Genomic DNA, 21188 nt, shown 5'->3' on the forward strand with positions numbered 1-21188 from the left:
TTTTCTTCGCTCTTCCCGGGACGAAAATAAAACAAAACTCAACTGTGCTAGGAAAATCCTTTAAAAAAAGAGTCGAGAACTCACCTGAACTCAGGCTTGATACCCAGGTCTTTCTGCTGCAGGTCTTGTAAACTTCGGGTGATTTTGTTGAAAGCTGCATCCTAAGCAGGAAAAGCATCACTGTAAATCCTGGCAGAAGAGGCTTTTAACAGAACTTAATTTACCAACCTAGTACCCCTGAATAGGGATAGGTCCAATGACTCTACCACTCAACCTACATTTTTTTCGACAAAAAGAAAAAAAGCTAACGTAATCCAAAGCTTCGAGCGGAAACTGCACTAATATCACCAAAGCGGGTACAGCAGACTAGCTCAGCTGCTTTGAAGGCATGCCACCATGCAAGCAAAAAGTGACCAAACTATTCCTCAATGGCTTGAAAAGCTGGTAGATGGGCATCTTTTGGCACATGAATGTGTATTACTGCCTTCTTGTAAGAATGAAATTGTCCACCGCCCAGAGCCCCTCTCCAAGTGGTGGGCAGTTAGGAAATATAAAATATAAATAAGGACGGTGTCCTCTCTAACTTCTAGGACTTCAGGTAGAGTGCCATTAAAGGGTCTAGGAAGATGCTTTAGATCAGATTTACCCCTTTAATTCTAGGATCTTTCGTCCCTGGTTTACCAAGTTCTCATGCAAAGTTCTCACTCCCAAGTTGTCACGTCGAAAATCCCACATGGATTTTGCAAGGAATGTCCATTCAGTGCAGTGAGGACCCTCCCTAACAACGCAACAATTCTTATATTCCAGCCTGGAGAATACTACACCTGTTATTTCCCAAAGTAACTTTGGCACCTGGAGGAGCGCCTGGCACATCTGGGTACCTACCTCACTGGCTTCAATGGTCCCCACGTATTTGAAGATGACATCATAGAGAGAGTGATGGATATACATCTGTACCAAGAGAGAAAAGCAAAGAAAGGATGCTGAAGGTTTACTCAAAGAGGAACCAAGATCCTACTGACCCCCCCCCCCAGCATACTCACATCCACAGCTTGTTTCATCAGATTCATCTGAAGTTCCTGCTTTGCAAGCATTCTCTAAATTATTTGCGAGAAAGAGAAAACAAAATGAATCTGAAGGTTTCCTAAGACACACATAGTCCACATCGGTACATGCCCACATCTGTACTTACAAGGTGGGAATCTCTCAACAGCTGCTGGATGCATTTGGTGTAGAGGGCATTCACAGAATCCTGAAGATCAAAGCAAAGTGCATTGAGAAAACTAAGGGGATGGGGAGAGGAATATTCAAGCATTTAACCAGCCAAGTCTCATTGGAATAATTAAACAGAGTGATAGGACAATTATAAAAAAAATTGTTGCAACTGTGTACATCAGTGGTTCTCAATCTTTTCTTCCCCATGGACCCTCTTTAAATACCTTTTATGGCGACGGACCATCAAGACTTAATTCAAGATTTAAATTATAACATTTCTTCAAACCTTCGTGGACCCTCCTGTGACACTGTGTCCACCCCCTCAATCTGAGGACCACAGATTGAAAACCACTGGCGTACATTATTTAGTGATTCATCTGAGGCACTCTCAAAAAACTGCCCACAGACATTTTTCAGAGATGGATGGTATATCTATTTAATAAATAAATAAATATGTAACATTGTGGTAACACCTAGAGCTGCACCCCGATTCAAACGATTTGCAAACAAACGTCTTACAGGATTGTTCTACTTACACAAGCCAACATATGACTAATTCATTTCCAAAGAAAGCAACCTATTTTAGGTGGCACGCATATGACATGGCCAGAATTTTCACATGCCTAATTTGATGTTTTTAATCCTTTGTCATGTGCAGTTAAGTATTAAATCCATTGGAAGTAGAAATACTAACTATATAGTGTCGCAGGATTTTCCTGTCATGCTCCTTGAAAGTCCTGTGGAAAGATGCAATAGCTTTATCAAATTTTTCTGCATGCCTTCCCAAGAATTCTTTCACATCTTCCATGTTTTTCAAGGAGTAAGAGTTGGAGGCCGTTGAGGATGGTTCTGAAATGGGAAGGCACTTGTCAACAAGACAGAAAGATCCTTGGTTACTCCAAGAAGCAGCGGTAAATTCACACAGTGAAATTTATAGAGGCAGATATTAAAGAAGGATTAAGAAACTAGGATGGTTCTATTGACAAACTTCTTCCCGGAATCCGAGAAGTCCCCTCTGCTCGCTTTGTGACTTGTTGACACATTATCCAAAGTCATGATTTGTTTAAACATAGCTGGTTGATTAAGCCACAATTAGCTGGATTTCTACAGCACCAAACAAAATTTAGAAACCAATATGGCTGGGCTCATTCAGGACGCCAAGCCAACTTCAACGAAGCCATATTATGATCTAGTGCAGTGGGTGAACCCAGCTGCAGATAAATTGTTCCTCACAAGTGTGTGAAGAGGATTTAAGCTTCGCTCCTGCAGGTTCATTTTTTTTTTTTTAATGATTTCCTTTCAGACTGAAAAAGTAGTTTACTTGTGCAGAGATGAGGCATTTAAAAACTGATCAAGCATCTGCAGTCAACGCTGAGAAAAACCTTTACCTTTATTGTCATTTTTTTCCAGCGGATGAGCTATACAAAGGATGTTAAAGCTCTCTTCCCTGTCATTATAAAATGTTTCCTCAAAGAGAACAGGTATTGAACAACGCTGGTTAAATTCACCCCCAAGGATGATCATATTTCCTTGTATAAAGACTTCCTATATAGGGAAAGAGGGACAAAGAAAAAGAAGAATTCAGTAACTGAGCAGACAGTAACAACGTAAGACCTGCAGGCTCAGAGGCACCAACCATATTCCCGAAATAGTATCTATAGATGTCCAAAATTAAATTAAGATTTAAAAATAGCCAAACTCCACAAGATCAATTGTTCTCATGAGGAAAGAGAAATAAATAATTGCTAAAAGTCTCATTAGATTTCAGTGAAGAAGATTGAAACCACTATGGCTATCGTACCTGGTTTGCCAGTGTTCAGGTAGCCAGTAAATCAGTGGTTCTCAACCTTTTTAATGCCGCGACCCCCAACCAGTCGTAAGTCGAGGACTACTCAACCGGTCGTAAGTCGAGGACTACTCAACGGGTGCAGCACCGTTTGCAGAATGGGACTTTTGGCAGGCTCAGCAGGGCAGAGACAGTCTGGACAATTCCTATTCAAGAGAGTCTATTCAAGAGAGTCTATTCTATTGGCTTTCAAAAGCCAATAGAATAAAAGGGAGTAGCACAGTTAAGGAAAAGGGGGAAAAAATGGCGGACTGCGTTGTTTGGCGACTCCCGTGAAATGGTCGTTCGACCCCAAATGGGGTCCCGACCCACAGGTTGAGAACCACTGCACTAAATGCAGCAAAGAGTACCCCAAACGCCATCTCTTTTGCCATCGCATGGACCTTCAGAACTTTACAGCTTAAATATGTTAGCCCTGGAAACCACCAGCCATGGAAATTACCATCCTTACAGATAAACATGTCTACGTAATGCAGTCTAAACAGATTAATAAATCCTTTAATCGAACCTTGCTAGTTTATCGCATTTCTTAGAGCATCACAAATGAATTTGTTTGCTGCCCATTTTATTCTACAAGTGAGACTGCAGAAAAACTATGGATCCAAGTCTGAACTGCCTCTCCTCCCCCCCCCCCCCATTATTTCCACTGTCCATACCTTTCCATTCAAAGTGTGGAAATTGTTGTCTGCTGTTTTAAGAATGTAAGAGTCAAACTGGCAAGCTGAAATGATGCTGTTGGAAAGACTGCCTTTACAAGGCACCAGTATCTAGGAAAAGAGTTACAGGATGTTACTGCACATAGCACATCTCAAATCCATCATGTTTTTGCTAACTACAGTATTAGAAATCAAACTATGGCCTAGGGTTTCCTGCTTGAGCAGAGGGTTGGATTAGAAAATCTCTAAAGTCCCTTCCAAGTCTGTTATTTAACTATGAAAAACAAGCAGGGCCTAGTACCCCCTACTGGTTTGTCTCCAATTTCATCAAAAATTGAACAAATAAAAGGTTGAGTGCACATTCTCCAAGAAGAACTAAACAAAGAGCACCAAGGAATAGATACCAATTATTTTTAGATTATCAATAAATCAATCTTTATGGCAGCCAAAGACCAGTATATATTAGATTTGTGTTTGTCCACCTTGGTATCTTGCAGATGTAATGGACTTCAACTCCCAGAATGGTGAGTTGGGCTAGGGAATTCTGGGATTTGAAGTCCACACGTCTTCAAACTAACAAGATTGAACACAGATTAGATTATACTGTACTGAATTAATCTGAGAGTCTTTTAGTTGCTCCATATGGGAGTTGCTAAAGAAACTTCTCAAATTATTCCCATCGTAGAAGCTATGCTCAACAGCCCTGTGATACCTCAATTACATACAGTGTCACCTACCCAGTTCCTTCACCAGAGAGATCAGACATAAAAGTATCCTTTTGACATTATCATGGGAAGTGGTACATAACTATTTTAAATAAGCTTGTCTCTGTTTGGTCACCATGATGTAAAAAAGATGCTGAGACTCTAGAAAGAGTACAGAGAAGAGCAACAAAGATGATTAGGGGACCGGAGGCTAAAATATGAGGAACGGTTGCTGGAATTGGGTATGTCTAGTTTAATGAAGAGAAGGACGAGGGATATGATAGCACCCTTCCAATATCTCAGGGGCTGCCACAAAGAAGAGGGAGTCAAGCTATTCTCTGAAGCGCCTGAAGGCAGGACAAGAAGCAACAGATGGAAACTGATCAAGGAGAGAAGCAACCTAGAACTAAGGAGAAACTTTCTGACAGTTAGAACAATTAGCCAATGGAACAACCTGCCTCCAGGAGCGGTGAATGCTCCAACATTGGAGGTTTTTAAGAAGAGACTGGACAGCCACTTGTCCAAAATGGTGTAGGGTTTCCTGCCTGAGCAGGGGGTTGGACTCAATGACCTCCAAGATCCCTTCCAACTTTATTATTATTATTATTAAAGTTCACACATCTTAAAGTGGCAAAAGTTGAGAAACACTAAGCTAGCTGAATCCTATGCTCACTCTTGGCCCTTCTTGAAGACAATCCTGGCAGCTGTTATAATTTACTTACCGTTCCATGGAATTCAGCAACTTTCCTAAAGAGATCAGGCCGTCGTTTCTGCATGGTTAAATAGAAGGGGTTCCTCAAGAGATCTTCATCATACACAGCCATAGGGGCCACCAAAATAACCAGCCCAACAGCTTTCTGTAAATTAATACATAACCCCCAAGAAGAGAGTCAAATCTGAAGCAACATAATCAAAGAAAATAGTTACTAAAAAAAATAATTTACCACTATCCTTTTAAGAAGTGCTGTCTACTTTATTCTACTATTATACAGTATCTGCCTTCTTGGGATCCAAAATATGTTTTGCTACAGCATGTTGTTGGTAGTAAGTAAATATTATGACTTCCTTGAAGCAAATTCAATTGCTCAATTCCAACTGACAATACAGTCATATTCGTGCAGGATTCTTTGGTAATACAGAAGCTCCTGCTTCTGAAATATGTTTTTTTTTTCAATTTCTCTGTCCATTCTAGAACTTCAGGATTTTCTGGTAATTTCCCAACTTATAACCAGATCCGACTCTTACATATTTTTTTAATTACAGTAGTCAAGTTGCTGGGTGTTGCCTTCTACTTCAAGAGTGATCTCCTCTTTGAAGATTGTACCATTACGTCTTGGTGGCATTCTTGAATTGCCACAGAGAAAATTATTGGTGCAATTGCTCCACCGACATGGGACCTACACAATTTCCTGTCGAAGCTTTCCCCTTACAAGAAAATTTTGGTGGATCAGGATTCATTCTCTCTTCCTTTCATGAGATACGCTTTGGTTCTATATTCTCCAACTCATAAAAGCAGATCATTTCAGCAATGGAATCTTAATTCCCAGATCAACGAAAGAAACCATCCAACGGAAGGATGCCACAATTGAGTTGCTCTTCTTGTTAAAATAAAAGCAAGATAACCGAATATGAGCCAGGATCTCAGAAACTCCTAGAACTGGGTCACTTCCTTAGGATTTCCTGCAGAATCCAAATCCAGGCCCTACTCTTAATTCACAAGAAACCATTTAATATAGTCTTCTAACCCAAACCTATAGACTAATTCAAAAGTTGGGCCAAAGAACAAATACACTCTTACCTGGCTTCTAATACCTTCACTTTTTTTATAGCTATCTGGTAACAGTACAGACTTTCTAGGCAGCTTATTACATGAAATAAACTCATAAATAATTGATTGTAGTCAGAACTAGGATGGAAGAGAATTATCTGTAGCTCAGGGTTAAATTGTGGAGTCCTTGATGCTGTCTAAGCTTGATTGCTTGCCTGTAGATGTTTCATTACCCAACTAGGTAACATCATCATGTTACTTAACTGGGTAATAAAACATCTGCAAGCAAACAACCAAGATCAGAGAGCATCAAGGCCTCTGTAATAAGAACTAGAATGCAATTAGAATTTTGCCAAAAAAGAAGGAATCATCTGTTGTTTAAAAAGCCACAACACTTTTTGTCCTCCACCACCATCACCTCCAAGAAAGTTTTCTCTGAGGGAACTTCTGCTCTTTTCAGGAACTTCTCAAATTTCCACACAATTTGACACACACACACTCATGCAGCAGGCGGCCTTAATTTGGGGTAGATACACATGAGCAAAAATTGAAGCTTTTTTCCTTAACAGTCATTCAGACAGCTGATTACAGCCAATTATTATGAGATAACAGAATCTATTTATTGTAGTTGGATAAGATAGGGAAGAAACAATGACTCTCCACCAGTTAAGAGAAGTTGTATAAATATTTTGACACCAAGCACTCAGCGTGAGTATTTTGCACACTATTTTCCTCAGATAAAAAGTGGACATTCATACATTCATTAAAAGTGCCAGCACCAAGCCAGCTTGTAAGCTCAGAATCTAACTGCAATTAAGTCTGGTTAGTATACAGAAGGAAAATAACTTGACTGGGAATTTTTTAAAAAAACAAACTCAATGGAAAATAATTTCTGTATGGTATGCAAGATTGAAATCTAGTTAATCTAGTTCAGTGTTTGCTAATCTTGGCAATTTTAAAATATCTGGACTTCAGCTCCCAAAATTCCCCAGCTAGTATGGGGAAAAGCTTGGGAAACACTGAACTTCTTGTTCCAGGATAATATCTGTTCAGAAGCTATCCACAGTATTATGGTAAACCTGTGTTTCTCAACATTGACAGCTTGAAGATGTGTGGACCTCAACTCCTAGAATTCTCCAGTCAGCCATGCCAACGTTGAGAAACACCGCTGTAAATAATGGCTACTTAAATGTGTTTATCATGCAGCTAACACTGTTATGGCATAGCCTCAAATGTACACTTGTTAACATCTCTGCCCAAGAAAGTTAGCTGATAAAATACAGTACAATGCTGTTTACATATACCACAAGCATATGACTTGATACAATTTAGTTACTGAGAAATATCAATGCATGTTTGAATGTCCACTTGAACAAATTTGAGTTTGCTACTTGCTTGCAATCAACATCCAGAGTTTGCATAGTTTATTTCCCAGGAACTGATCCTTTTTAAAACACACCGGTTTTGACATTATTTCTACCTATCTAATCAAATCAAACTGGGTGATCAGAATTGCACCGGAAAATTAAAACATTAACCATAGATAATGTGCGAGAAACAGAAACTAGACTAAAACTTTGCAGTAAAAATAAACTTAAAAGAGGAACCATACAAGCAATTGTCACACACTGGATGGTAAAGTTAATGCAGTTTTCTGCAAGTTAGAACATGTCAGCATTCTTCATTTTTAAAATGCTTAGGTCTCTTGTAATTTGAAGAGACTCCTGAGGAATAACTAAAACATTGCAATAATATGTCTCTAGAGAACAGAATCCATATTCCAGGCAAAACACCACTCAGCCTAACACCATGCTCAACCAGTGGGGATTAAATTATGTGGTACATGATTGGGCTGGGTTCCTGCAATTTCTGGTTTTTATTAGAACCCAGTTCTCTTAAGTTCAGCGGGAACTAATTTGAAAAGTCCACTGATACTTCTTTTTAGACCAGTGTTTTTCAACCTAAGCCACTTTGAAGTTGCTCGGACTTCTGCTCCCAGAATTCCCCTGCAAGCATGGGATTCTGGGAGTTGAAGTCCAACCAATTTAAAGCTGCCCAAACTGAAAAAAAAAACCGCTTTTGGATTATACTACTGAATTAATCTTGAGTGTCTTTAGCTGCTCCATTATGGGAGTTGCTAAAAACAAAAAAACCATGTCAAATTATTCCCAGCGCACTACTGAAAAACACTGCATAGACAAGTCACTTAAAGTCACTTCCTGGGTCAGCCAGACTGAACTCCTGCATCATTTACTTCTGAGTAAGTAAGTTAAATTGGAGGAAAAGGCCGGGGCACCGATTTTTCAACGTCCGGGCCTTTTTCCATCGCAGCGTTAGAGACGCATCGCAGTTTAACTTCCACGCGTCCCAAAGTTGCCCCACACAGCGGCCCCGGGGAGCTTCCTTCTCCCCCTCTAAAGAGGAGCCCGAGGCATGCACAGGAAAAGGCCGGTGCAAGAAAACCACGCAGCGCGAGAAGCCCTCGGATCCAGCCTGGGAGGGTCTCCCCGCGAGAAACCAGCCCGGAACCTCCCCGCGTCTCTTTGCAAACGAACGCGAAAGGTTTCGGGGTTTCGTTCGCCCGCCTGCCCCGGTGGAGATCCTGCGCCACCCCTTCTCCTGCAGCCGGGGCAGCCCCGAGCCTGTCCCGGAGGACTTTTTAGGCCCCGATAACCCCACCCCCCTCCCCCATCAGGCCAGGCACTGCGGCTCCGCAGCAGGAGGGAACCCTCCGGACCTTCGGTACTCCCGGCTTCCCAGCAAGGCTTGCAAACTCGGCTCCCACCGGGGAAGCAGCACCTTTTGGAGCAGAGGTTCCGAGCAATTGCACGCTTCGGGGAAGGCGCATGGAGGCCTGCAAACAGGCAGGCAGGCAGGCTCCGTTCTGCACCGCTTCGAAGTTCCCTCCCGGCCGCCCCGAGCAGACCCATCATCGGGAGAGGCCCGGAGGGGAAGGGGCTCCCCAACGCGGCACCCCGGTTCCCGCAACCCGCGTCCCCGGGGCCAGACGGGCGCTCACTTTCCTGCGAAGTCCCCGAGGGTCTCCGGTGCGCCCCCTCCCCACAGCGGCGACGGCACCAGCAGCAGCAACGGCGGCATCCCCTCTCCTCCGCCCCCCCCCCAGTCCCGCAAGCACCGCCCGTTCCTAGTCCGGCCACCGAGGCGGGTCCTACCCAGCGGGCGAGCCAATGAGCCCCGGCCTGCGCGCAACCGCCCCGGCGCGTCGGCTGGCTGGGCAGGCGGCGAAGGTGGAGCTTGGCTGGCTGGCAGGCAGGCAGGCAGCGGCGGGGCGGGGACCGGGCCAGCCCGACAGCGGCAGCGGTGTCAGAATCCTCCCGGGGCGGCCCCGTCGGCGCCAGCTGCGCGCTATTTAACCCTAAGCGCCCAGACCGCGCCCGGCCCGGAGCCTCGGCGGGCTTAAAGGAGACGGCGCTCCGCGAAAGCCGCCTGGCGCTCGCTTTCCCCCCCGGAGGGGATGCGCGCAGGGCGAGCCGGGCAGCCTCGCCTGGCCGGAGCTGCGGGGAGGGCTGCTAAGGAGGCGGAGGCGCCCTCGCGCTCCAGGCGGGGAGGGCGCCGCCGGGCTCCGGCCATGCGCGCCCCGGACGGCCGGGGCTGCTCGGAGCAGCGCTCCGCTCGGTGGCGTCCTCTGTGTTGAGCAGCCCGCCCGCCGCCGCCTCCTCCGCCTCCGCCATGGCCCGAGAGGAGTGCAAGGCACTGCTGGACGCGCTCAGCAAAGTCACCGCCTGCTACCGGCACCTGGTGCTGACCGTCGGGGGCGCGGCGGACTCGCAGGAGTTGCGCGAAGAGTTGCGGAAGAGCCGGCGGAAGGCGCAGGAGCTGGCCGGCGTGACCCGCGCCAAGCTGACGGCCGCCCTGCGGGACAAGGCGCTGGCCAAGGAGGAGCGGGCCGACTTCGAGCGCCTCTGGGTCATCTTCGCCGCCTGCCTGGAGATCCTGGAGAGCGACATGCGGCGCGCCCTGGAGCTGGGCCAGGCCTTCCCGCTCCGCGTGCCCAAGAAGCCGCTCATCCGGACCGGCCTGAGCGGCGGCACCTCCGCCCTGGCCGCCCGGGCCATGAGCGTGCAGAACATGAAGTACGAAGCCGAGCCCGACATCGATGTGGCGGACCTGACCGACCTGGAGCAGGAGATCCACCAGGTGGGCGAGATGATCTACGAGATGGAGATGAAGGTCAACGTGCCCCGCTGGACGGTCGAGGCCAAGCAAGACCCCGGCGCCGAGCTGAACTCCACCGTGAGCGGGGGCGCCTCTTCCCTGGGCGCCACCTCGGGGGCCGAGAGCAAAACCCTCTGCGATCCCAGCAGAGTCCTGGCCGGGATCATTTTCACCGCCGTCCTCCTCATGGCCATCGCCCTGGCCGTCTGCGTGGCCAAGCTCTCCTAAGGCTGGGCGCTTCCTTGCAACGGGGGGGGGGGTAACCTTTTGCCATCTACAGCAGCCACAGCGTGGGAACGGGGGGGGGGGGCTGGAGGGGCTGAAATGGGTGCTTTCAAACGCTCCGCGACGGTGGATCCGAGAGAGATCGCCACGGGTATATACAGTATATTTATATATATGGATTTGAAAAGCCTGCTGGCTGGGCCTTTCACGGTTAATAATATGTGGGTATTATAACTACCACTGGTAGGGATTTGACTGCTATTTATAGAAGACCGTCCTCGGGAACTGGAACACAAATGTGGTTTGTGATTAAGCTGGGATGGGGGGGGGGATTTTCATGTTTACAAATGGGTAATAATTTGCCCAGGATGCAGAGAGGGCTGTGAATGAGAGGTGAAGATGAGAGAGGCGCGTATATTGGTTTATCTTTGATCCTGGTTGCAGCCTCAAACGCAGAAACTTGGGTTTGTGAATGAAAAATGGAACTGAACTTTGTTGCTATGTGCAGTATATAAATCCACATTTAGGGAAGAAAACTTTCAGCAGCATTTAGAGAAAAATGAGTTATTTTCAGCTTACTACTGTTCCAGGTTTGTTTTGCAGGGAACAGGAGAAAAAAACACACACTCCTTGTCCATAGGTTCTTAGTTCCACATTAGCTCCAACTTTAAACACTTTACACATAAGTGTAAATCATTGTTTGAAGTCTACTGCTGTACCACGGAATCCCATGGAATTCAGTGAGATTTAATTCTGAATGTGCATCAGATGATCGCAGTTTCTTTCAGGTTACTTTTTGTGTACTGATGCTGGGACTGGTGTTGTATTTAAACTAAAATATGATCTTCAGCAAGTTCTGGGTTTTAGACAGGACTTTTTCCTCTGTGTTTAGGGCTAGAGACTTAATCCTAAAGGAAGTAATTCTATTTAAACAGACAGGAGGAGATACTGAAAACTATTCATTCTAAAATAGAGACATGAGGTTTTAACAACATCTCAGGTATACTTATTCATTAATACATGAGAAAATTATGGGACTCTTGAGTCAAGTTTCTATAATTGTATAGATGAAAATAATTTAAAAGATGATGTACAGCTTGAAAATTGAAGCTGTACCAGTCAGCAAAGACACAAACCTTAAGATTAACCTAAAATCTCTTTGAGTTTGGATGTCGGGCCAATTACGATGATTACCTTGCTTAATTGAAAAATTATATTAGATGAGTTCCTGGCATTAATAGATAAAGGTAATCCGGCAGCATAGAGTAATTCATTATATCTAAGCTAAATTTACAGGTCAACAGCAGCCCTTCTACAGGTATGGACTACGTGCAAGTTACTATGCAATTATTAAGAGATAAACAGGAAAATAAAGTGTCTAAAATTCTGTTTACCAATCTGTTAAGTCCGTCATATTTTATATTTGTGCATGGCTTTAGAATCAGCATACTGATCCCATTACTTGCAGTTGGACGGATGCAGTCTTGTTTTATATAAGCTTTACAAGGGAAATCACCAGATTCAGTGGGTGAATTTCTAAAAATTGAGGTTCAGTGGAATGAGTGGCTCTAATTCCTGAGAATACTTTGAGCTATGGAGCTGACACCCTATAGGTATCTTTTTAGAAATAACATTTGTTTACGGGTAGTCCTCAACTTACAGCCACAATGGAGCCTAAAATTTCTGTTGTTAAGTGAGTCGTTTAAGTGAGTTTTGGCCCATTTTATGACCTTTCTTGCCACAGGTGTTAAGTGAATCACTGCATAAGTTGGTAACCCGGTTGTTAAGTGAATTTGGCTTCCCCATTGACTTTGCTTGTCAGAACGTCACAAAAAGGGATCCCGTGAACTTGGGACACAGCAGTGAACCAGTCATAAATATGAACCAGTTGCCAAGCATCTGAATTTTGATTGCATGATCATGGGGATGCCGCAAAGGTCATTAACTGTGAAAAACAGGTCAATAAGTCAATTTTTTTCAGGGCCGTAACTTTGAATGGTCACTAAATGAAATGTTGCAAGCCGAGAACTCTCCGTATTTAATACATCCGCTTTTTAGCTCCTGAATCAATATGCAAAAGAACAGGGTTGAAATGCAGAACATAAATAATTCAATTTACACTTTGAGTGGCTAGCGCTAATGGATGCTGTGTGGTCAAACAAGATTCTACATTTGCAACCAAGCAAATCTAAGTATGTTACCTCAGAAATAAATAGTCCTGCGTTCAGTAGGCAAAGAAATGCTGCATTCCCAGGTACTCTTAAAGCATCAATATATTTTGACAGTTGATTGTAAATGTCTGCTTTTTTAAGACAGGGCCGGGTGTCACAAGGATGTCAAAACTGTATTCTTTTTGGTGCTAAAGTACCCATCTCTGTTTACTGTAGTGTGATTCAAACAGCTGCTATTGTATTGTTCCATTTCACTTGAAGAGAACATTCCTTCTTTATTGAAAAGACCCACATTTGCTTTAGCAAGGGCTAGATATTTCTCTTAAATGCGTCTCATATATTTTATGGGAGAACACCTAGACTTAAAGTGCTCTTAATAGGCTGCATGCAACACTGTTATAGGATGGGAAGAAGAAGCTGCAGAAAAATAATTGCCTAGTTGGAATGCTCCCAACACACCTTTTTAATTTGGAATTAAAACAGTATTCTTTGCACATTGAGAACTCAAGTCCAGATTAAAACCATAAATACGTCATTGCAAAATACTTATTTTCCTGAGAGTTAGGTTACTTTTATGAAAAAATTTACATGGAAACAGTTCCTAATTCTAGTAAGATTTATTTTCCTAGCAGACCTGATTTAGAAAGGTGCTACTCAAGTCTGTACATCAGTTAGCCGTCTCTGCATTGTTTTTCTCTCTAAGCTATTTCTAAATTACATCTCATCAAGTCCTGACACAGGATTGTCACCATCTAATTAATTAATATCTTCACTCAGCTCTCATCACATCTGCTCAGCACCATTGACTGTGCAATATGGTTTAGGGATAGCTGCTTTATCTCGTGTGCAAAGCTGAGCAGATGAAAAGGAGATTAAGACTGGTGGCATCCTTAAATGATACTATCTTCATTTATGGGATGTATGTGTGTCAGATTGATCTGCAGGAACTGGTGAAATAATCTAAAACATGATATGCTTCTGTTCATCCACAAAAATGTAGGAAGCTGTTCACTTTCACATCTGCTCAAAGGTACATAACATAGTCATTGTCTTATGTTTCTTTCTGGAAGAAAATATCTAGAAATCTCATGTTTAGGCCACAGAATTTTATTGCTGATAAAAACCTAACCCACATGGAGGTTTTCTTTTAGCTAGGTCTTAAAGCCTTCAGACTCTATATAGATGATTAAATCATCAGCCCTACAACCATCACGATTACAGTGACATGATTGGAATTATGTATTTATTTAAAGTTTATTTAAAGCCAAGTTGTTTTACTCTCTTAAAAACAAACTTGTTAACTGTCTTGTGTTTACAGCCATAGATACTTTCATTGTAACAAAAGTGTATGTTTTCATTGAAAAGAAAAAAAAAGAAAAGTCCCTTTTTAATAGGATTCTTTATTTTAAAAAGTCAAATTCTGCCATACTTTACAAGTATGATGCAGTTGGGATTACGACAGGAATGGTAATCGAGTTATTATGAACACTGAATGTTTGATTTTTAAAAAGTGTTAATTTCTTGCATACCAATGGTTGTTGGGTCCATGTTAAAACTATTGTTTCAGTATTAATGTGAACTGGCATTCCATGATTCAAGGGTATTCTTTTATGCTCAGGATAAAACCTATTGCTATTATTTATTTAAAATAAAGCCTCTTCTATTAACTTGCCAGTCTTTTGAACAGATTACTTTTAAAGATAAATTGTGTGTGTGTTTGTGAACTTCCTTAGCAATATTTATCTCTCACATATTTTCATTTTATAAAGTCATTTGGCAAGAATGCTGAATTATAGGCCTTTAAATCTTTTCTTTTGCTATGTTTCTAAGCTTACGGCACCAAGCTGGGACAAAAATGCACTTTTTGCTAAACTCAACTGCGGTGTGCAGTATATCCCAAATGGCCTGTTGTACTTATTAAAAATTCTAACTTCACTCACAAATTAGGTTCCAATTGAAAGATGGCATTAAAAGAAACATTGATCCATTTTACACTTCATTCCATTTTTTCCTGTATTCCAGTAATTCCAAATGGAGTTGGATTCTGCACATTAAATTTTCTTTGTCAAAAGTTAATAGAGAGTATTCAAGCGAAGCAAAGACTACAATCTTGGACATTAAGATTGAATACTTCTGAACATCACTGTGTAGATTCAGTCAAGTAATCGGGAGAAGCAACTTAGAACTCGGGAAAAATTTCCTAACAGAGCAATCAACTAAGGAACAACTTGCCTCCAGAAGTTGTGGGTGCTCCATCACTGGAGGCATTCAAAAAGACTGGACAATCATTTATCTGAAATGGTATAGTCTCCTGCTTGAGCAAGAAGTTGGACTAGAAGACCTCCAAGGTCCCTTCCAATTCTATTATTCTATGTTCTAAGTATCTATGATACAGAAGAATATAAGACACTTTCAAATTCCCCTTTGAAAAACGACAAAGCGTTTTGTACATTAAAATTGTGAGCCATATGATTCCCCTGGATATAAGCTCAATGATGGTGTCAGTGATTTAAGCGTAATCTTGCAGAACTAAACCATGGCATCCATGTTTCATAATTGCTCAAGTTTAAACATTTCTTGCTTAGGAAAGAGCTACAAGGTGTATAGTCGACAAAAGACTCTGGCTTTTTCATCTGCAATGTTTGAATTGCCAAAATGTCTCTTTTAATATCTCTCTGCTGAAAATTAAGAGTCATTTTTCCACCTCTATGGTATGTACCAAGTAGGTTTTCTGACCCTGAAAAACAGGCTCATCACAGAACTGCAATTTATTTATTTATTTTAATATCAGCGAGCCCAGAATAAACATTCATCTGTCCCAACTGCTACCTCTTCTGCATCCCTATTTTTATTGAGTGGTTCCCTGAAGAGTTAGGCTCACTTACGTTCACTTGTTTCGGTGACTTAAGACATAAGATCAAGTTAAAAATAGGTAAGGTTACATGACAAGCTTACCTACAATAATCTGAACGTAAGCTAACCAAATTTGCCGGATTTAACAACACTTGTGCCAGTCCTGTAAAGTAGACGAGCTCCAAAAATCAATTCCACAGGAAGCCTAAAAAAATCAACTTTATTAAGACCGACTAGAATGACAACTGGTAAGTTTGCTTCTGCTTTATCTTCGCTCTCTTTTATTGAGAGACCAATAACAGTAAAGATAAAGGCTTCCCCTGCCCAGTTTTGTCTGATTCTAGGAAGCGATGCTCGTTTCTTAGACGAGGGAGCCAATGTTATACAAGATGTCCCGGGGTCATGTGCCCAGCATGACTATACTCCAAGACACACACAATACTGTTACCTTCCCACCTAAAGGCATGCTGCATAACTGCAGCTTCACGTAGATGAATGAGCTGGCAGCTGAACTGTAGTCAAGGCTTTATTTGACATTTGCCAATCTATTAAATCCCTCCACCCCCACACAGGAGTTTGCAAGAATGCAAACAGCCTTTGCATCTGGGAAAAGCCTCCCATGCAACTCAAGAGAAGTCTGTCCTGGCTCTGCCCTTCCATGGCTCCCCACAGAAAAATAAATAAAAATCAGTGTTTCTCATCTTGACCACCTGAAAGATCCCCAAATTCCACAGCCAGGATAGGGTAGTCCTCCATTTATGGCAGGAACTGAACCCAGAATTATGGTCCTCAGTTGTGGAAGTCGTTAAGTTAAGTCACTCACAGGACCACAATCAACTTTACAAACTTTTTTTTTTTTTGGGTGGCGGTGGTGGCCGCTAAGCGAACCCCAAAGTCGATAATGAATGCCTCAGTCCCTAAGCAAACACAGAGCAGCCCTCCACTTCTGAGCCCAGAATTAGGGGTCATCAGCTGCGGAGGCCATTAAGCGAGTCCTAGAGGACCCCAATCCATTTTTGCAAACTTGGCTCTCACCCCACCCATCAACTCACCTGCCGCCCTTCCCAGCCCAGGAGGCGGCGCGTCCCCAGCCTGGTGTCCCACCACCGCCCGGCGGCTTTCCCAGCCCCGGATGAAATCTCCCAAATCCCCGAAGGGCTGGGAGGAGACGGGAGGGGCAGCGCCAGCTTCTCTCCACCCAGCCTACCTGGCAGGGCTGTCGCTGCGGGGACTCGCAAGGGCAGGAGACGCGGCCACCTCCGCCCCGCCCGCCCGTCCGCGTGCAGAGCCCGGCCGAGCCGAGCCGCCGCCCTCGCCCCGCGGGCCCCTTCGCCCTCCCGGCATGACTTCGCGGCCCTGGCGGGAGGCGGCCACGCTGCTCCTGGCGGTGGGCGGCGGGCGGCCTCGGCCCTCGGCCGCCTTCGACTACCAGGTGCTGCTCCTGCAGCGCAGCGCCCGGAGCGCCTTCATGCCCAGCGCGCAGGTCTTCCCGGGCGGCGTGGCCGAGCCCGCCGACTTCTCTCCCGCCTGGCGGGAGCTGCTGCCCGAGGGGCCGCGTTGCGGGCTGGGCGCCGAGCCCCCCGCCCGGCCGCCCCTCTTCACCGCCGGCCGGCCCGAGCTGGGCGAAGCTTCGCTGCCGGCCGACGTGGCCTTCCGCATCTGCGCCATCCGGGAGACCTTCGAGGAGAGCGGGCTGCTGCTGCTGGAGCCCGCCGCCTCCCGGGCCGACGCGCCGCCTCGCCTGCTGCCCTCGGCCGCCGGGCTGGAGGAGTGGCGGCGGCGGGTGCAGGGCGACCCGGGCAGCTTCCTGGAGCTCTGCCGCCAGCTGGGCTGCGCGCCCCACCTGCGGGCGCTGCACGAGTGGGGCAACTGGCTGACGCCCGTGGACCGGAGCAGGCCCGGCCAGCGCCGCTTCGACACCGCCTTCTACCTGTGCTGCTGCCCCGGGCAGGAGCCGCCCGCCGTGTCGCACGACCGGCAGGAGGTGGCGGGCTGCAGGGTGAGGATCCCCGGGAGGCACGGCTTGCAAGCGGGGCTCTGGCTGGTTGGCGGGGCCTCCTGCAAGCAGGGCCGGGACTGGGCAGAGAGGGGAGCCCCAGCCTGGGATCTGATCAGTTACTTGCTTCCAGAAACCTGGTTTGCATCGTGGCTTGGCCGGACGTGGGGAAGGGAGTCCAAACGATTGAGTATTTCTCATCTTAGCCAGGTGAAGATGGGTGGACTTCAACTCCCAGAATTCCCCAGCCAGCATGGGGTAGTCCTCCACTTATGACCAGAATTATGGTCATAAGTTGTGGAGGTCGTTAAGCAGGTCACTGGCTGACTATGGTCAATTTTACAAATTCTTTTTGTGGTGGTGGTGGTGGCTAAGTGAACACCACAGTCTATAAACGAATGCCTGAGTCACTAAGTAAACTTAGTGGTCATTATGCGTGAAAACCCTGGAAATATGTTCAGAAATGTTGATCCAAAATTTCAGTTGTCTATTTGGCACTCTCGAAATATATTGTAATATCTTTTGTTACCTTCAAATGATATTTAAAACAATTTATTTCTGAACTTGCTAGCTGACATATGGCATCCACTGTCAGATTGATATGTAATAAAAGAGCTAAAAATAAATACTAAAATAGACTAAAACTGTCACTAGGAACACCAGGAAACAGAATTAAGAGTTGTACAAAATACATATCTGCAGAATATCCCTTTAATTGGGAATTTACATAGCCTGGAGATTGACTTTAAGGCTTTATTCTTTTACAGTGGTCAACCCCTTCAGAAGCTGTTGAACTTTTTAACTCTGGAGACATCTGGATAGCACCACCTCAGCTTTATGAGTTATGTAGGCTCTGCCGTTTTTCATCCCTTCATGATCTGGAGAGGTTTAGCTCAGGACGAGCTTTAGAAGGTTGTGAACGCTGGATGCCAGTTCAGTTGATGGCTTCAGATGGCCGCATAAATTTGTTGCCAGGTAGGTAAAAATAAAGAACTGGCCTTTTTTAAAAAAAAAATAAAATTAAAAACCTGGTTTATTGATGCACTGAACACTAAACAGAAGCTGCAAAATGAATCTACTTCTCCAATAAGTGGGTTGCTGGGACCATACTCCAGAAAGTGGATTGTTTAGGACAAAAGATAAATAATGTTATGAAATTAAAATTTAAATTTCATAATTTAAATTTCACCTAGTACACTTACTAGGATTAATGAACAGATATTCGTTAATCTTCTGTTACAATGAATTTACAGTATATTAGCTATAAAGTTATGTACTTGGTTGTAGGAGTGCTGTGTACTGTGAAAGCAGTAATCGTGGTTTGTAAATCTTAGATCATTGCTTAACATGTTTATGAACCCAGTAAATAAAAGGTAGAATGATTGCATTCATACCTTCCTGTGCACCTCTACTTTAATATTTCTGCTTTTGGTATGTTGAAACAAAAACTTCTGTTAAAAGTAGTGTCTCCTAATATTATGTCACAACTTTTCATACCACTGTTTAGACTGAAGGTATTATTAGTATCAAAAATTTACATTTATACCTGTAACTATACATATAACCGAGAGAAATAATTATATTTTAGGTGACGATTTATATCCAAAAGATCCCGATTTTACTGGCGAAAGGAAACCTGTGTTGACAACAAATAAAAACATTGAAGAACTAATGAAAGAGGTCAAAAACCTTCACCGGATAGTGATACGAAGCCTTACTAATGTAACTATCCATATGAATATTGAATCCAAATATAAACATATAAATCCAGTTACAGTGGCCTCTAAAATGTGAAATAATGCGGATTGCAACTGTCAGTTGTAGTATTTCTCATACTGGAATTACTAAATTTTGAGAGATGTTGGAATAACGAAGAATTAATACACTATGCCATCTTGTGGACATACCTGAATATTTATGTAAATTATTTCAGTTTCAAGTTGTGTTGATCAGTATAATTCTGGTCATGCAAAGGTGCCTATTCTGGAATAGAGATCTATCTTCTATGAACCCAAATTTAATTTGTTTATTTGTTTACTTGTATATTATAGCTATACTGAAATATCCTTAAAAGATTTGAAGTAGTTTGCAACTTAAAGTTCAGTACTGTAAACAAAAGCTTATCAAATTATATTTTAACATATTTGAATTATTATTACAGTTATCATCAATGATAAGTAGGCATCCAGAGTACATGGATCAAGAGATTGAAGCTCCACCCCTTTTTAATATGCATTTAGTGCATACAACAAACATTAAAAAGGGTGGAACTTTGATCACCCATGTGCATCTGCTGTTTTAAAGGCAATAACTATTCCTGCAGATGCTCCTGTTGACTGATAGATCATTTGCCAAAATTGAAAAGAACTGAGTACTTTTGAATGTATCATAATAGTATTGTTCTCTCTACCTGGAAATAAGTGCACTGCAGATTGTAAAATTATTAAATGCATATATTCAGAACTGTATCTGGGAAGCACTGTTTTAGACTAATTTGTTTAGGCTGACTAACCAGGGAATAAATTCCACTGAAGGCTTGGACCTCTGTTCTTATTTTTTGAAATGTCACCTGTTGTGCCTTTACATTAACTGTATTATGTAACCCTAATGAGTGCCTGTTAAAAATACCTTTAACAGTGTTTTTATGGATCTTTTATTAAAAGTTTTATAAATTTTACAAAAAAGAAAAAAGAATACAAAACAAGAGACAACATATACAAAAAAATAAAACTAAACAATACATATATATAAAAAAAAAACCCCCACCCCTCCCAAAACCCCCCCCTCCCTTCCCCCCCCCCTGAGCTCCCAGAGCAGAATATAGGCTTAAGAAGTAAAAATAAAAATTAAATTAAGAACTTTATATTTATATATATATAAAGATTATCTATAATATATATAAAAATAAAACTTATGAAAAAACTATATAATATTTTTGTATACCCAATCTAAATTGTATAAATTTTATCCATTTATCCCAAACAGCAAGAAACTTCTCTTGCGTTTGTTGCTTTAAGAAAGCCGAAATCTTTGCCATTTCCGCCAGATAAGCTACTTTAAGAAACCATTCCTGCAATGTAGGCAAAGATTCCTTCTTCCAATATTGTCCTACTAACAGCCTAGCGGCTGTAATCAAATTTAACATCAAAACAACCTCCTTTGTATCACAATCTGTAACAATACCTAACAAAAATAATTGCGGAGTAAATTTTACCCTCCTTCTAAAAATTCTCTGGATATTCCACCATATTTTGATCCAAAATGCTTTTATCTCTCTGCATGACCACCAAATATGATAATAGGAAGCCTCCTTATAACCACATCTCCAACATTTGGGTTGCACGTCAGGGTACATATAAGACATTTTTTGTGGATCAAGGTGCCATCTATAAAACATTTTATAAAAATTCTCCCTTAAGTTCTGTGCTTGTGTAAATTTGACATTTCTCACCCAAATATTTTCCCAGGTGTCCAATGAGACTGGCTCACCAAAATTCTGCGCCCATCTTATCATACAATCTTTAATTAGTTCCGTTTCTGAATCCAATTCAACTAAAACCGCATAAATTCTCTTAATG

At 43.2% G+C, this 21188-nt stretch overlaps 3 protein-coding genes across 7 annotated transcripts in view; 2 read left to right on the forward strand and 1 right to left on the reverse strand.

Moving 5' to 3' along the window:
* The window catches only part of ANKRD27 (ankyrin repeat domain 27), a 38907-nt gene extending 29457 nt beyond the window's left edge, over positions 1-9450 (reverse strand). For 2 of the 5 annotated variants that reach the window (XM_039327571.1, XM_039327574.1), the window contains exons 1-9: positions 9209-9296; positions 5144-5278; positions 3718-3828; positions 2604-2760; positions 1910-2064; positions 1193-1252; positions 1044-1097; positions 886-951; positions 85-161 (exon numbers count right to left, since the gene is read on the reverse strand). In XM_039327571.1, coding sequence (XP_039183505.1) covers positions 85-161; positions 886-951; positions 1044-1097; positions 1193-1252; positions 1910-2064; positions 2604-2760; positions 3718-3828; positions 5144-5245 — 782 coding nt within the window. In that variant the 5' untranslated portion in view covers positions 5246-5278; positions 9209-9296. Of the gene's footprint in view, positions 1-84; positions 162-885; positions 952-1043; positions 1098-1192; positions 1253-1909; positions 2065-2603; positions 2761-3717; positions 3829-5143; positions 5279-5666; positions 8829-9208; positions 9297-9362 lie in introns of those variants that run through there. The other 3 variants (XM_039327572.1, XM_039327573.1, XM_039327575.1) reach the window with 3 other exon arrangements.
* A 21-nt stretch (positions 9451-9471) lies between these two features.
* LOC120300977 (regulator of G protein signaling 9 binding protein) lies at positions 9472-10610 on the forward strand. Its single transcript, XM_039327579.1, has one exon. The coding sequence runs from the start codon at positions 9880-9882 to the stop codon at positions 10591-10593; it is 714 nt and encodes a 237-aa protein (XP_039183513.1). The 5' UTR covers positions 9472-9879; the 3' UTR covers positions 10594-10610.
* A 6346-nt stretch (positions 10611-16956) lies between these two features.
* NUDT19 (nudix hydrolase 19) lies at positions 16957-20151 on the forward strand. Its single transcript, XM_039327539.1, has 3 exons — positions 16957-17613; positions 18378-18585; positions 19199-20151. The coding sequence occupies exons 1-3, from the start codon at positions 16957-16959 to the stop codon at positions 19402-19404; spliced, it is 1071 nt and encodes a 356-aa protein (XP_039183473.1). The 3' UTR covers positions 19405-20151.
* The last annotated feature ends 1037 nt before the right edge of the window (positions 20152-21188 follow it).

This window comes from Crotalus tigris, unplaced genomic scaffold (assembly GCF_016545835.1).
Source record: "Crotalus tigris isolate CLP2741 ecotype Arizona unplaced genomic scaffold, ASM1654583v1 scf7180000024362.2655971311:6658466, whole genome shotgun sequence".
Classification (NCBI taxonomy): domain Eukaryota; kingdom Metazoa; phylum Chordata; class Lepidosauria; order Squamata; family Viperidae; genus Crotalus; species Crotalus tigris.